The following is a 14,347-nucleotide window of genomic DNA, read 5'->3' on the forward strand; positions in this document are numbered from 1 at the left end:
TTCCATGACACATAGAATTACCTCCCCTTGTTTCCCACTCCCTTTGTCTTAAATCTCTTCCTCCCCCTCATAGCGCCCTTTCTACCTTCATGTCACATATGTTTACATAGATGCATACACTCACATACATAGACGGGTGCTGGGAATCAAACTTGGGTCCTCTGGACAAACACTCTTTTTGTTGTTGCTGCTGCTGCTGCTGCTGCTGCTGCTGCTGCTGCTGATGATGATGATGATGATGATGATGATGATGATGTATGGGTGATTCGACTACATATTTGTGAGCTAGTAGTGTGCCTGGTGCCTACAGAGGCCAGAAGAAGCCTCTGGAACTGGAGTTACAGGCAGTTCTGGGCCACCATGTGAGTGCTGGGAACGGAACCTGGATCCTCTCGGAGGAGCATCAAGGCTCCGGAGCACTGAGACATCTCTGAAGTTTCCCCTAGTTTTACTCTGGTGCATGTGGGTATCTGTTCTCCTGTGTGCACTCCTGGAAAGATCAGGTGCCTGGAGCTGTGTGTGCGAGCGCTCAGTCCCGTTGCTCTGCGCAGCTTCGTGTCTAAGGCTTGATAATCACCTTACAAATAGCAAAGATGCAATGACAAGGCACAGACGGCACCCTTCACAGTGCTGCAGCTCTGGGAGCATTCAAGAAGCTACAACCGGAAGGAGTTCGCCGCGGTTTCGTTTCCTCTTCCGGTCCTTGCTCCCAGCTTCACGGCTCATTTCTGCATGGGAATTTACTTTAAAAAAAAAAAAAAAGCTCTCCTGTTCCTTCTTCACACGGATTCTTCTCCAGTCTGGTAAAATCATGCTCCATCCTTTATGTCATGGGACCAGCGGTGTAGCATGTCGCGTGATGCGGACTTACTGTCAAAAGCTCCTCTTGTGTGGCATCAAGACCAGACCATCCCTGGCAAGTGAGCACAGAAATGTCTGGACAAAGAAGGGTCAGGACACCAGGAACCATGTCACCTGGAGTTCCTGGTTTATCTGAAGTTGACTCCGAGCTCTTGCAGGGACAGCCGCGTGCTCTATTTACAATTTATCCATTACAATGTGCTGAGGAACCAGTGGGAGGAAATTCAGCAAGTATCCTTGGGAGTGGGCACAGCAGTCAGGATGGCCATGGCCATGGTTTTTTTGTTTTTGTTTTTGGTTTTTTTTTGGCTTTGGCTTTTTTAATAAAGTTTTTTCATGCAGAATATTCTGATCACAGTTTCCCCTCCTCCCAGGTCCCCTCCACCTCCACACCCATCCAACGTCACACCTTCTTGTGTTTTGTCTCTTTTAAAAAAACAAACAAGCAAATCAACCATAACAACAACAATGATAATAAATAACTAAAACCAGGCAACAATAACAGTAGTAATAACAACAATAACAGTAATAATAACAACAATAACAGTAATAATAACAGTAACAGTAATAATAACAATAACAGTAATAACAACAATAACAGTAATAATAACAATAACAGTAATAACAACAATAACAGTAATAATAACAACAGTAACAGTAATAATGACAACAATAACAGTAATGACAACAATAACAGTAATAGTAACGATAACAGTAATAACAATAACAGTAATAATAACAATAACAGTAATAATAACAATTTTTGGAAGCACAAGAAACACATGCACACAGAAACAACACCCATGAAAACACAAATCCAGAAGTCATTATATACTAGCCAAAGACTAATAATCTTTTTAGTGGATAAACAAAGCAATATGAGAACAAAAAGTCCCACGGAGTTTGCTTCGTTTTGGTAATCTCTGCACGAGATCTGCCCTTAACTGTGGTTTACAGACCCCGTAAGGCTCCACTGAAGAAAGTTAATTTTTCCTTTACAAGCAGATGTCAGTTGGAGATAGCATCCTGGTTGGAGACAGGAGCTTATATTCTCTCTCTCTCTCACCACTGGGGCTCCGTCTAGCTTGAACCTGTACAGGCCCTTGTGGTTTCTCTGTGTAACTCTGGCTGTTCTGAAACTCACTCGGTAGTCCAAGCTGGCATGGAACTCATAGAGATCCTCCTGCCTCTGCAGTGAGATTAAAAGTGTGGGCCACAATGCCCGGAGCCACAGTGGCTCGTAAGCTCTGTAAACTGCCTTCCTGTACCCAACAACTCCAGGTCCACTTGGCAGACAGACTTAGAAGCCCATGCTGAGAACACTCTGCCCGTTTGTAAACTGTGTCCTTGGTTAGACATCTGCACTGAGCAAGAGAGGAGATGCCAGCCAATTTTGGCCCATAGCCGTGGTTTGCAACACATTCGTCGCAACAGAACTCTTTCCAAACAAATCTTTACTTTGAACATATACAGCAGCAGAGAAGGGAGCTTGCTAGGGTCTTCGTGAGTCCAGGGCCCTTTCTGCCCAACCTTCTCCTCTTCCTCCGTGACCTCCAGGAAGCACTGATTTCAGTCAGTCCTGTTATAGATCTTGAGGCTGTTTTTCAGCTTCATTGAGACCTGTGTTCTCTAAGGGGTTTCTTCCCTGGGCGATACCAAGCCCATTCAGAGAAGACATTTGGAAATAGAGAAGTGACTGAGGCCGGGAGAATGAGACAGTTGGGGCCGGGGATTGGAAGGATCTTTGTAGGGAGGAGACTTCAGGGAGTACGGCAGCCAGGCTGGGAGGACTCCCCTGGTCAAAAAAACCTATACACATAAATTTTTTTAAACTAAATTTTTAATTTGTTTCCTTGTGCACTGGTATGGCGCTAGTGATTTTTTTTAGGGTTTGTTTTTGCTAAGGAAGAGCTGGGAAGGTGGATGCCTAGTAACCGCTAAGCTTGCTTGTTACTAAGGACTTTGGCAACAGCATCCGGGGCTGTAAAACATGAGTGACTTTGTTTATATCTAACAATTTATTTTGGGTGGATTCCAGAAAGTTTTAGGCCAAGATATTTTTATGTCTCTAACTATCTTGGCCTAAAGAAGGAGAAATAAATAAATAGTGGGCAACAAACTAGGTCGATTTCTGTCTCTTCCCTGGGAAAATGGAGTTCTAACCATATTGCATCTGAGGTCTCTATAGGATGAAAAAATACTCACATGGTATTATTAGAAGAAAAAAATGGAATTTTAAAATTATACCTGCGTAGTCCCTTTAACCACACTTCAAAAGAAGAAACCCTCACATCCTGAAACTCTAGAAGAAAATGCATCGAGTGTTATCAGTGTTTCTCTTGCTACTTGATTTCTTTGGTTTTTTCCCCTAAAATGTGACTCCCCTGTGTTGGGTTCATCTGACATTTATTTATCTGCTGCATGGCGCAGTGTGTGCATAGAAGCCCGAGGATCATGAGTTGGCCTTGTACCATTTGAATCTTGAGGGATGGAAACCAGGTCTTACAGCTCGGTGGCTCACACCTTTGTGCATGAAGCCATCTTGCTGTCTTCTTTCTTTAGTATTTCTTTCATATTCAAATGCGTGGGTTTTTTTTTTCCTTTTGAGAAAGAAATGGTAGGACTTTTTCATTCAGAGTATAAATGTGTGCTGTGAGTGTGTGTGTGTGTGTGTGTAGATACACAGATGGGGAGGGTGTAATTTCCCTTAGGAAAGGAGCAGAAAGCTGACTCCTCGGATACCCAGTACATGACAGAAAGCCCTGAGGCATCTTCTCAACGTCAAGGCCGGTGTCAGTACCAGTGACTTTTTATATTTCCCTGGGGAATCTGCAGTCTTGATTTGTATTTCCCAAGGCAGAAAGAGAGGGGGTGGTGGCTCAATAAACCACCAGCAGAGAGCCCCTTTGAATGACAGGAACAGAGGAGAAAATCTCCAACATCGTGGGACACAGTTCGGCCACAGCTGGGCTTTGCAGACACATCCACTGGCAGACACAGCAGCCACGAGTCACATGGGACCGTTGATGTATCTAATTAATTAAAGTTAAATAAAAATTAAAGCCCATTTCCTCGGTCACACTGCTCACGTGTCCATGTGTTATGTCTCCCAGGGAGCAGGGTGGAGCAGAAACGTCCGTGTCAGTGAGGAGCTTAACCAGCAAACTCCCTGTGCAAAGATGGCTCAGTGCTGCAAAATCACGAGGCTGTGTGTGGCGGCACATGACTGGGATCCAAGCGTTAGGGGTGCATAGGCAAGGGCCTGCAGGTTCAAAGCAATACGGTCTCCACAGTAAGATCCAGGCTAGCAAAGAAAGGAAGGCAGGCAGACAGACAGACAGAGAGAAAGAAAAGAACTCTGAAGAGTGAAAGAATGTAATTGTTTAAGTTTGCTTTCTGTCACTATGATAAGCACCATGACCCAAAAGCAAGTTGGGTAATATGGTTTGAATATGCTTGGGCCACCGGAAGTGGCTCTATTAGGGGGTGTGGCCTTATTGGAGGAAGTGCGTCACCGTGTAGGTGTAGGCTGGGAGGTCTCCTCGTGCTGAAGCTCCATCCAGCACAGACAGAGCCTCCTCCTAGCTGCTTGAAGGCGACAGTCCACTGGCTGCCTTTTGGTTCAAGACATAGAACTCCTCCAGCCCCATGTCTGCCTGGAAACTGCCGTGCCAGACTCTGCCACATCAGTCCACTATTGAGAAAATGCCCCACGTGCCCGCGGGCCAATCTAATGCAGGTAATTCCTCAGCGGAGGTTCTTATTCCCCAGTGAGTCAACTTGGTAGCCAAGATTAACCTCAACAGTGATGAACTGAGCCCTGGAATCCATGATTTAGTCAAACAAAAGTCAAAGTATGAACAACAGGCAGTTAAAACAGACGCAGGAAAAAGAATGCGTTTATAGTAATGATATGTACGACAAGAGTAATGAAAACTCCCAGGTATCTAGGAATTTCATTAAAATGCGTATCAATATCTGTTTAGAGAAAATTATAAATTATTATTAAATAAAATAACTGAATCAAGTATGAGAGATGTTAAGAGGCCGTTCACCCATGTAACTATATCCTTTAGAGTTTTCTGTGTTTAAAGTAGTGTAGTTTGACTTAAGATATAAGATGAAAATTTGCCTTTCTAGCTATCCATGATGTCCACGCTGTTAATATATCTGTCAGGTGGTAAACGTGGCTTTACTTTTCATGTTCAGTCCTCAACTACTCCCTGGTCGCTGGCTGGTAGAGCCCAGATGCAGAAGCGTGGTACCCAGGTCAACCAGACACGCTGCAACAGCGACACCTTGTGGTCATAACAGTGAGCTTCAGCCTCCTTGCCCCAGCCGCAGCAGAAGGGGCTGAGAGAAATCGTCTTTTTATATGATCTGTCTTTTGAATTGAAAGTTCTCTAATACATACGTAGTCGGGTCTCGCTAACATCCCTTAAGAAACTTAGAATATTGAGCATCTTTTCAAATGCATACTGGCCTCTCACAGCATTTTACCTTTTGTGTTATTTATTATGACAGGAGGGCAAGGCATACCACAGGGTGCTTGGAAGGACAATTTTGTGGAGTCAATATCTCCTTCCATTTTTTTATGTGTATTCCAGGTACCGAACTCAGGTCACCAGGATTCCATGGCAGGTCCCTTCTCCCTGATGAGCAATTCCACTAGCTTCGTATCTTTTAAAAAAAAAAAAAAAAAAAAAAAAAACTTTTTATTGTTTTTATTTATTTAGTTATACTATTGTGTATATATGTGTTCCTGTGCGGGTTTACATACCAGAGGGCATTAGACACCCTGGAGCTTTAGTTGTAGGCAGATGGGGGTCCCCCGATGTGGGTGCTGGGAACAGAACTCAAGTGCCTTGTGAGAGCAGCAAGCGTTCCTAACCACTGAGCCATTCCTCTCTAGTGCTTTCTTAAATAAAGCTATGTAGTCATGGTTTCACTGGTTTTATTAGTGATTGGCTTTCAGGGGTGGACATTTGTCCTTTTGTGAATGCAGGGGACAAAAACAAGTGTTTTTCCCATTTGTGGCTTGTCTTGATCTCTCGACACTGTCTTGCAGAGAGCAGGCCAGGCTATCAGGTTTGTGGACTTGATCATACTGTTGGTGGTGTGGTTTAAAGTCTTTTAGCTCACAGTCACATCTTGGGCCCCTCTTGAGCTTTTACAGCATTAGTTTTCCCACTGAGGCCTGTGATCCATTTTGATTGGATTTTTATGGTGTTAAATTTTTAAAAATCGTAATGATTGGACTGTAAAAAAAAATAAAAATGATATATATATGTACATATTTTTTTAATCAACAGCTAATTAGATAGAGCAGGTGAGTCCACACAGAATCTGACACTGGTCTGTCTCGTGGGCTTCTTTTTTAACCTCTGCCTTCCAACACCAAGCTCCAGAGGAGGCCGGGGAGGGGGTGAAGAATGGGAGAGGAGGTGAATCCTCTGCCTGGTCTCAGTAACAAATAACAAATTGTCAGAACATCCTGGGGCTGTGGATGGGGGTTTGTGCTTCTCACATCTGCTTCTGTGCATTGCTACATCTGGTTCTGCAAAGGACTAGATGCCCTAAGGCGGTGGTTCTCAACCTGTGGGTCTCAACCCCTTTGACACACTGTAACTTCCAAAATTGTCTAGATTCGTATTCATAACAGTAGCAACATTACAGCTACAAAGTAGCAACAAAATAATGTCATGGTGGGCTGGAGAGATGGCTCAGCGGTTAAGAGCACTGGCTGCTCTTCCAGAGGGCCTGAGTTCAAATCCCAGCAACCACATGGTGGCTCACAACCATCTGTAATGAGATCTGATGCCCTCTTCTGGTGTGTCTGAAGACAGTGACAATGTACAATGGATAAATAAATCTTTAAAAAAAATATTGTTATGGTAAAGGGAATGCTGGGGTTCTTATGTATTAGGAAGGTCAAGAATAACTGCCCTAACGTCTGATGCCATGAGAAAAGCAAAAACAGGGTTAGGTTTTCTGTTTTACTAAGGGGTCCCCTTGGAATCTCAGAGCTTCCTTCCACTTGAGTATGACATGTAAGTACTAAGTCGTGCAGCCCTTACAGGCCCAAAGAAGGAATCCTGGGGTTGCTCAGAGTCCCCTGACCTCCCCTATTTCATAAACCAATCCAGCTTTCCAGAGTGCCATAGGTCTTGGCTGTGCTCAGAGACTCTTGTAATCCATCAGCATAAACAACAATTATTAAAAATAATAATAATAACCATGCACTCTGCTTACTCTCAGCCAGTCAGCAGTACAGGGGCAGGTGCCTAAAAAGAAGAGAAGAAACCAGAGTGTAAGCCACAGGCCGCTGAAGACACAGCCCTGGCAGTCTCTTTGGGGGAACTCTTCGATAGTCACAGGCCAAACCCTGGGTGTGAACTGACAGGGAATCCGGTGAATCTGGGATATCAGGTCTCTAGTAGAGAAACATGGAGTCTCTTGGCCCTAAAGCTCCTAAATCCCTCTGGTAAACAAGCAAAGAAAAACAAGCAGATCTTGACCAACATCAGAGTTCTAAAGCGCCATAAATCACTTTATTTGCAGCAAACAGATCTTGAGGAATTATTTTGAAAACCAACCCCTTCCCCTGCCCCTCCCCCGAAGGTCTTCCCTGGAGTTGAACCAACTCAAAGGACATTTCAGACAAGGAAGTGTCAGACAAGGAAGTGTCTTCCTGGAACACATCCGGGTAGTACATTTCCCTTTCAAAGAATCTACTTTTCTGCATCACAATATATGGTCCACACTTGCACAGTTGAGCAATATTATCTGAATGATGTATCATTTCACATTCATTGAGTGAACCGTGTTTTCATCAAGCCTTCCATGCCTCAGAGTCCTCGGTCACCCATTATCTCTCTCTGGTCACCAGAAATTGCTTGTGATGAACTCCCTCCTCCGAGTGAGTCTTCCAGGAGCTCAGTGGGAAGTGCCTTCCTGTCCCTGCCCAGGAAGTGAAGGGCCGTGATGTGACAAGTTAGAGCCATCGTCATGAGGAGTTCCAGAACTCTGTTCTTTTTGTAACGTTGCCTCCCTTTTCCCTTGGGGACACCAGCGGAAGACACAACCCACACCCTTTAAGTGTGTGTATAGCCTGCTGGGGAAAGTCCAGCCAAGCTACAAAGAAGAATCCAATAAAGAAAAGCAACCATTAGAGGTGAGGGTGCCCTTAAGCAGCGTGGAAATGTGGGGATGAAGGCTACCCAGAAAAGATAGCTTTGAAGGAGCCTGAGGAGATTCCAGTGCTGTTAGCCAAGGGATCATGGAGTACAACTGAAGAAATGTGGGGGAGAGATGGAGTGAGGAAGAGACCAAGGAAAGCGGGGGAGAAGTGTCGTGGTCAAACAGCACAGAGTTCAGAGGCTCACCAACAGGTGGTTTTGAGTGGAGCAAGACCCAGAGGAATCGAGAGATGGAGATGGTGGCAGAAAGAGGGAACGGGACAGAAAGAGCAAAACCTCTGTGCAAAAAAAAAGCCTCGCTCCTTTCCTACACTGCCTAAACCTTTCAGAGAAATGCTCTCTGACTGTCTCTCTCAGAAACAGCCTAACTTGGGACCCTGACGTGACCTGTCATCATCACACAAATGCTATATTCATTCTGGGTGCAGAATTCGAATTCTGAATTATCAGAATTATCATGTGTAAGGGGTGCTATTTGAGCAATTGTCTTCAACAGCCAGTCGGGCAGTGCAGCCGGTTGGTCATACTCAGCATCCACCAGTAACTCAGTACCAACCAGGAAGTCACAACCGGCAACAGTCACTCAGCGTCAGCCAATCAGATAATCAACATACATCACTCAGCGTCAGCCAGTCATAATCAGTGTCTGTAGATCAATGTCTCAGTGCCAGCCTGTTGGTGTTTGTCACTGCCTCGTAAGAGCCAGTCAGTGAATCGGAACAGTTTGTCTGTCAGTCAGTCCCATCACTGTCAGACAGACAGTCCTTGGCCACCAGCCAATGACGTAACCACTGTCAGCGAATTAATGTTAGCTCAGTGAATGTGTTGGTGCCAGCTATTGTTGGTGTCTGTCTGTCTGGGTCAGTGGTCCAACTAGTTAGTGGGTCACTGGGGCTGTGCCTCGGTGATGATGTCAGTCAGTGTCTGTCCGTCAGTCATACAACACCAGTCACTGTCAGCCAGCAGGCCAGACTGAAGCAGGGCATTCGTGGGTTTCTGAATGCTTGTCTGCTGCCTTTCTGTTTTTCTCAGAAAACTTCTGAGACTTGGGACGACTGTCCCTCCTCCGTGTATGTGTCTGTCTCCAAGAGCTCACAACAAATTAACTACCATTGGGATCAATCAAATCCATTTTCCTTCATCTTCAGCCGCCCCGCCTCCACACCCACCTTTGGCGCCAAAGAGCCTCTCACAACTGTAGGGGTGTTTGGTGGTGCCAGAATTGGCTCAGTGACCAGGACGGCACTCCAAGCTCTATTGCATCAGGTTTTTCTGTCTCCTCCGTGACTGTGGATGAGCAGACACAAGGATCACCAAATAGGACAAGAGGTTGCTAGGGACATTCTAAGGCTTGGCTCAGTCCTCAGGTTTGAACATAATTATGGGCATGTGCTCTGTTTGCCTGTCTGTCTGTCTGGACAATGGCCCTCAAATTTTCAGGGTTTTGCTCCCCTCTTTCCAATGACCACCCATCCTGTAGGTTTGTAAAGAAACTAACCCTCAGATTTATACCCATGTGCCAGCCAGAGGTGGACTTGAGATCCAGGCTGATTGGTTCGGAAATGAGTATGTGACTCACATCTGTCACTCAGAACTCTTCCCCAGAACCTTTTCAAGGCTGCTTTGTGGATCTTTAGCTATAAGGTCATGTGTTTGAACCTGCTTGCAGAATAGCTTTCATTGTCCAGAGAAAAGCCTAGAAGAAAACAGAAAGGGGGAAAGAAGGAAGGGAGGGAGGGAGGGAGGGAGGGAGGGAGGAAGAAAGGAAGGTAAGAAAAAGAAGGGAAAAAAGAAGGAAGGAAGGAAGAAAGAAAGAGAGAGAGAGAGAAAGGTCAATGATGAAAGAAGTAAATCCAAAAGAACAGACACGAGACCAAGAGACACCTGGCAGACTTTGCAGCCTCCAATGATGCCTCTACCTCTGGCCTCCTGCCATTTGGTTCTGTAAGTCAGGGTGACAGCCAAAGAATCTTGCCTAATACGGCGTGATTGCTGCCAGGTGTGGGTAGCTCTTGCCCATTTGGATGTGGATTGTTCCCCGTGTGTTTGCTCAAATCTCTTGACTTCTGCACTCTCGAAGCCTGCATCAGGCCTGGGCAGAGACCATAGCAACTGCTCTGGTTGCCCATCATTGGGTTTTGTTGTTGTTGTTTTGGGGTTTTTCTATAAGGTGTGTGTGTGTGTGTGTGTGTGTGTGTTGGACTCTGACCTCTTTTGATCAGTGTTTTGTTGTGATCTCACCCTGGGTGCTAAGCAATCTCTCCTCATGCCTACCTTCTTTGTAGAGTTTCACAGAAGGCGTCCTGTGTGGCTACACAGGACTCTGTACGTAGAAGAGCCCCGTGCTTGGTTTAATATTCAGCTTCGCCATCTTGAAATCTGTAGTCATTTAGAAAAGAGACGCCCATACCTGATGCTGGCTCCATTGTGCCCGTTGTAGTGGGATTTGTGATGCCTACGAACCTCTGCAAGTCCCTAAATCCTCTACCTTCCTTCTTTCTTAATGTCCCTTCCCCTCCCTAAGATCTCTGCCACCCCCTTCTACTCCCATAGACTACCAGCCCCTATGGCTTCATCCACATTGCCCATGCCAGCCAACATCTGGTCCACGGCACTCCATCTGACTTTACATCAAACCAAAGCTGGGCTTCACTTTACTGTGAACAGAACTGAAATCAGCGGCTTTTCCCGGATCTACTGCTCAACACTTCAAGTCTGTGATTCAGCCTCAAACCTCCTTCCGGATGGAGCCTCTGGCGAAAGTACAGCCTGACCTCTCTGGGGAGAAACACTGCCGGGTTTCGAAGAGGGAGCAAAACTTTGGAGACTCTTTGGTGGATCTAGAATGGGGACCAGGTCTGGCAAACTGATGAGCGGCTGTTAACTTGTAATGGGTCCAGCTACTTCTGGGGTCGGGGGTGGGGCCGGGGGTGGGGCCGGGGGGAGCTCTAGCAAATCACAGCTGCCCCCGAGGGAGACAGTAAGGAAACTGGGCATTAGACTTCTCATCCATCCTGTTAAACTCGGGGGGTGGGGGGGGGGAGAGAAGAAGAAGAAGAAAAAAAAAAAACAGTGGCGAAGAGAACAGACAAGAAAAATCAACACACAGTTTGACAATCGAGTCCGGGTGTGGGAAAGGTGGTTTATTTTTGGAGCATGGTAACAGCTATGCAACTAGAGATTCTCCATCGATGTCTCTCATCCACCGTGCTGTGTCACAAGAACTAACACTTCGGAATATCTGAGATGAGCTGTTTCTCTCTCTCTCCCTCTCTCCCTCTCCCTCTCTCTCTCTGACACACACACACACACACACACACACACACACACACTCACACACTCACACACCTGTCCCTCACCCCCTAGTATTTTTCTTAATCACAGTGAACCACACAAAATAGCTTTACAGCTTACTAAAACTCAAACTTGCCTTCAGAGGAAGTAGTTTAAACATTCCAACTGTAAATTTGCAATGCATTGATTCGAAGCAGGGAACAAGGCCGAGGAATCAAACAGTGGGTTTAACAATCTTGTGGAAAGGAAACACACTCACACACACCACTTACACAACAAGCGTTTATATCAAACTCAGGTTGATCACCTTGGTTAGCGGTGATGACCATCTGGAACATCTGTGGGGTGCAGATGTGTTCTGGACAAAGCCTTCCAAACACATCAGAAATCACCCTGTCCCTGCAGCAGGCTCCGGCTTCTGGGAGCATCCCCAACATCCCCATGGGTATCCACCACTGAGGATGAGAAAGAAGTCTCCCACTGACTACCTTGGAAGAAAATGGTGTCTGATCGCAGTGACACATCCAGATTAACAAGTATCTTGTATCCCACCTGCCCAAGCGGCGAGTCAGGCCTGGGCCATTGCCCCTTGAAGTGTTATGAACCCAAAGGAGCACCAGTCTTTTGGGATCCCTGCAGGAGGGAGAGCAGAGCCATGTCTGAGAGCACAGGCCCCGAGGCCATAACAGGGTCCTCTGGGCCAGAAGGGAAGACGCTGCCGAGCGCACTGGCAGCAGGTCGAGCTGACCCCGAAGGTCCTCTAAAGGTGTCCTCGACCCAATCCGACTCGGACCAGGCCGAGTGACTCAAATAACGATAGGAGCTGGGCAGGAGGGTCCACGGGTCTTCCAGGGGTCTTGGCTGGGGAGGCAGGTCACTGTGTGTGGCCCTGGAACAGCGTCCAGGCTGGGCCTGTGGACAGATTGGGGACCCGAGATCGCCCGGAGAGAGCAGGCTGTTCGGAGCCCGGAGGTACCGCAGAGCCGGCGACCCTGGACTGGCAACGCTGCCCGCGGGAAGGGATGGCGAGGCCCAGGACGTGGGGGCACCCGTGGGCATCCAGTCCGGTCCACGCGACCGGGGCAGGACGTCGCTGGCTGCGGTGTCGCTGAAGGTCAGCTGAGCGAAGCTCCTGTTCAGGGCTGCGAGGGCGGCGGGCCGCGGGGCGGACGGGGGGTTGTGCGCGCCGGGCTCCCGGGAAAGCGGCCGGGCTGCTGCGGGACGGCTCCGGGCGCTCAGTGGCCGCGGCTCCTCGGCGCCACCACCCGGCCAGGCCCGCGTCTTGGCACGGAGTTCGTCGGCCACCGGCAGCTGCCCGTGGTGCGGTCTCTCGGGGTGGTAGAATCTGCACTTGACCCCGTAGGTGCATTTCTTGCCTAGAAGAGGCAGGGTGGAGAGGGCGCGGGATGAGACCTGGGATGAGCAGAGGCTATGATGCCTAGCCCATGCCCCCCCACCACCACACCCCGGACATCTGTTTGACTCTGAGTGTTCCAAAACGAATGGAAGATACAGAACTCAGAGTTCTGTATCCCCCAAGGTCAGCTGAGTAAGTAACCGTTCATCAGGGCCTTCCTTTGAGTATAAGGCCAAACGGGTCTGGTCACCCTTTGCCTCCACCTCCCTGGGGGTCCTGACCTTGAGAATAGAGACCACAGTAGGGATGCTGGTGGCGCAAGATCTCCATCTAGCACTGCCTCAGTTTCCACTCATGGCCACATACATTCCCCCTGCCCCAGCTCTAACAATTGCCTTCTCCCTATACCTGTTCTGACAGAGTGCCGTCTAAACCCAATCACTTTAACCCGACATTCTGGGCCAGCCCGAAGGGATAATTCTCATAAACAATTTTTGAGAGCTGGAGAGATGGCTCATTGATTAAGAGCACTGGCTGCTCTCCCAAAGGTCCTGAGTTCAATTCCCAGCAACCACATAGTGGCTCACAACCATCTGTAATGAGATCTGGTGCCCTCTCCTGGTGTGTCTGAAGACAGCTACAGTGTACTTCTATATAATGAATGAATAGATCTTTAAAAAAGAAAGAAACGATTTTGAATGCCACTGGTGTCTTAATGAATGTCCATAAGCACAAAAGGCAGGAGTATTAAATACCTTGACAAGGCAGGTAGGGAAAGATCTATTGGGCAGTTAGCTTTGACGAAACCCTTTGACGCGCCCACTTTGTAAGGGTGGGTGGGGGTGTAGCGGCCACACAGTGGGGCAGGTTAGGGACATAATGTACCAAGAATGCTGTGAGAGATCTGAAACAAGAGCTGGGGGGTGCATGGTCTGTATCCCCGAGTGTGGCTCTTCATCCAACCGTCGTGGTGTCAGCTCATCCTTAGAGCATCCTCGCTGGCAAACTGCAGTCCAGAAATGCTCGACTTCTCCCCAGGGTCAGGTAGCTGGCTGAGGGCGGAGCTTGCTCAGGCTGGAAGCCGGCTTGCCATTGGCCAGCTTAGAGCTTCCCCACTGTGCAGCCCGGTACCAGTTTTAAGACAGAGCCGACAAAACCTGGGTGCTACCCACCGTAGGGACAATGCTGCCAGGACGGCTCCGGGGGCCTTGGCCTCTTGCTTAGGAAATTGCTTAGTGTTGGTCCTCGGCGGCCCAGGGGGTCATCAGGAGGCATGAACCTGAAAAAATAACCACAGAGGGGCCACTTCAAGGGTGAAAGGGACTTACCAAATGGAGGCTTGGGAGAGGAGACCTGAGCCACCCAAGAGAACCAATACCCAGATGTCACGACCATGCACCCAAGAGGGCACATGTAACAACACACAATGTCCCTCCACATCAGCCTCTCCTACCGTAGCTTCAGAATCATCTTACAGCTTGTCACGCGACTACAGACTGAAGCTTGTTAGGCAGAATTAGATTTCCTGCCCCCCTGGAATTTACATATTTAACAGCTTCCTAGGGGTTTTCTGGGCAGGAAAGAAGAGGAGAACCTGGGTCTCCCACCCCTCCCCATCACCCTCACAAAAGCTTGA

The 14,347-nt window shown here is 47.7% G+C and overlaps 1 protein-coding gene across 1 annotated transcript in view; it reads right to left on the reverse strand.

Annotated features, from left to right (window-relative positions):
* Positions 1-11,951: 11,951 nt before the first annotated feature.
* Positions 11,952-14,347, reverse strand: part of ZC3H12D (zinc finger CCCH-type containing 12D) — a gene marked incomplete at its 3' end in the record, with an annotated part of 35,214 nt that continues 32,818 nt past the window's right edge. The window contains exons 5-6 of the mRNA XM_080941733.1: positions 13,884-13,990; positions 11,952-12,730 (exon numbers count right to left, since the gene is read on the reverse strand). Of these exons, the coding sequence (XP_080797859.1) occupies positions 11,952-12,730; positions 13,884-13,990 (886 nt within the window). The remainder of the gene's footprint in view (positions 12,731-13,883; positions 13,991-14,347) is intronic.

The sequence above is a fragment of the Micromys minutus genome, assembly GCF_963924665.1.
Source record: "Micromys minutus genome assembly, chromosome: 30".
Lineage (NCBI taxonomy): Eukaryota > Metazoa > Chordata > Mammalia > Rodentia > Muridae > Micromys > Micromys minutus.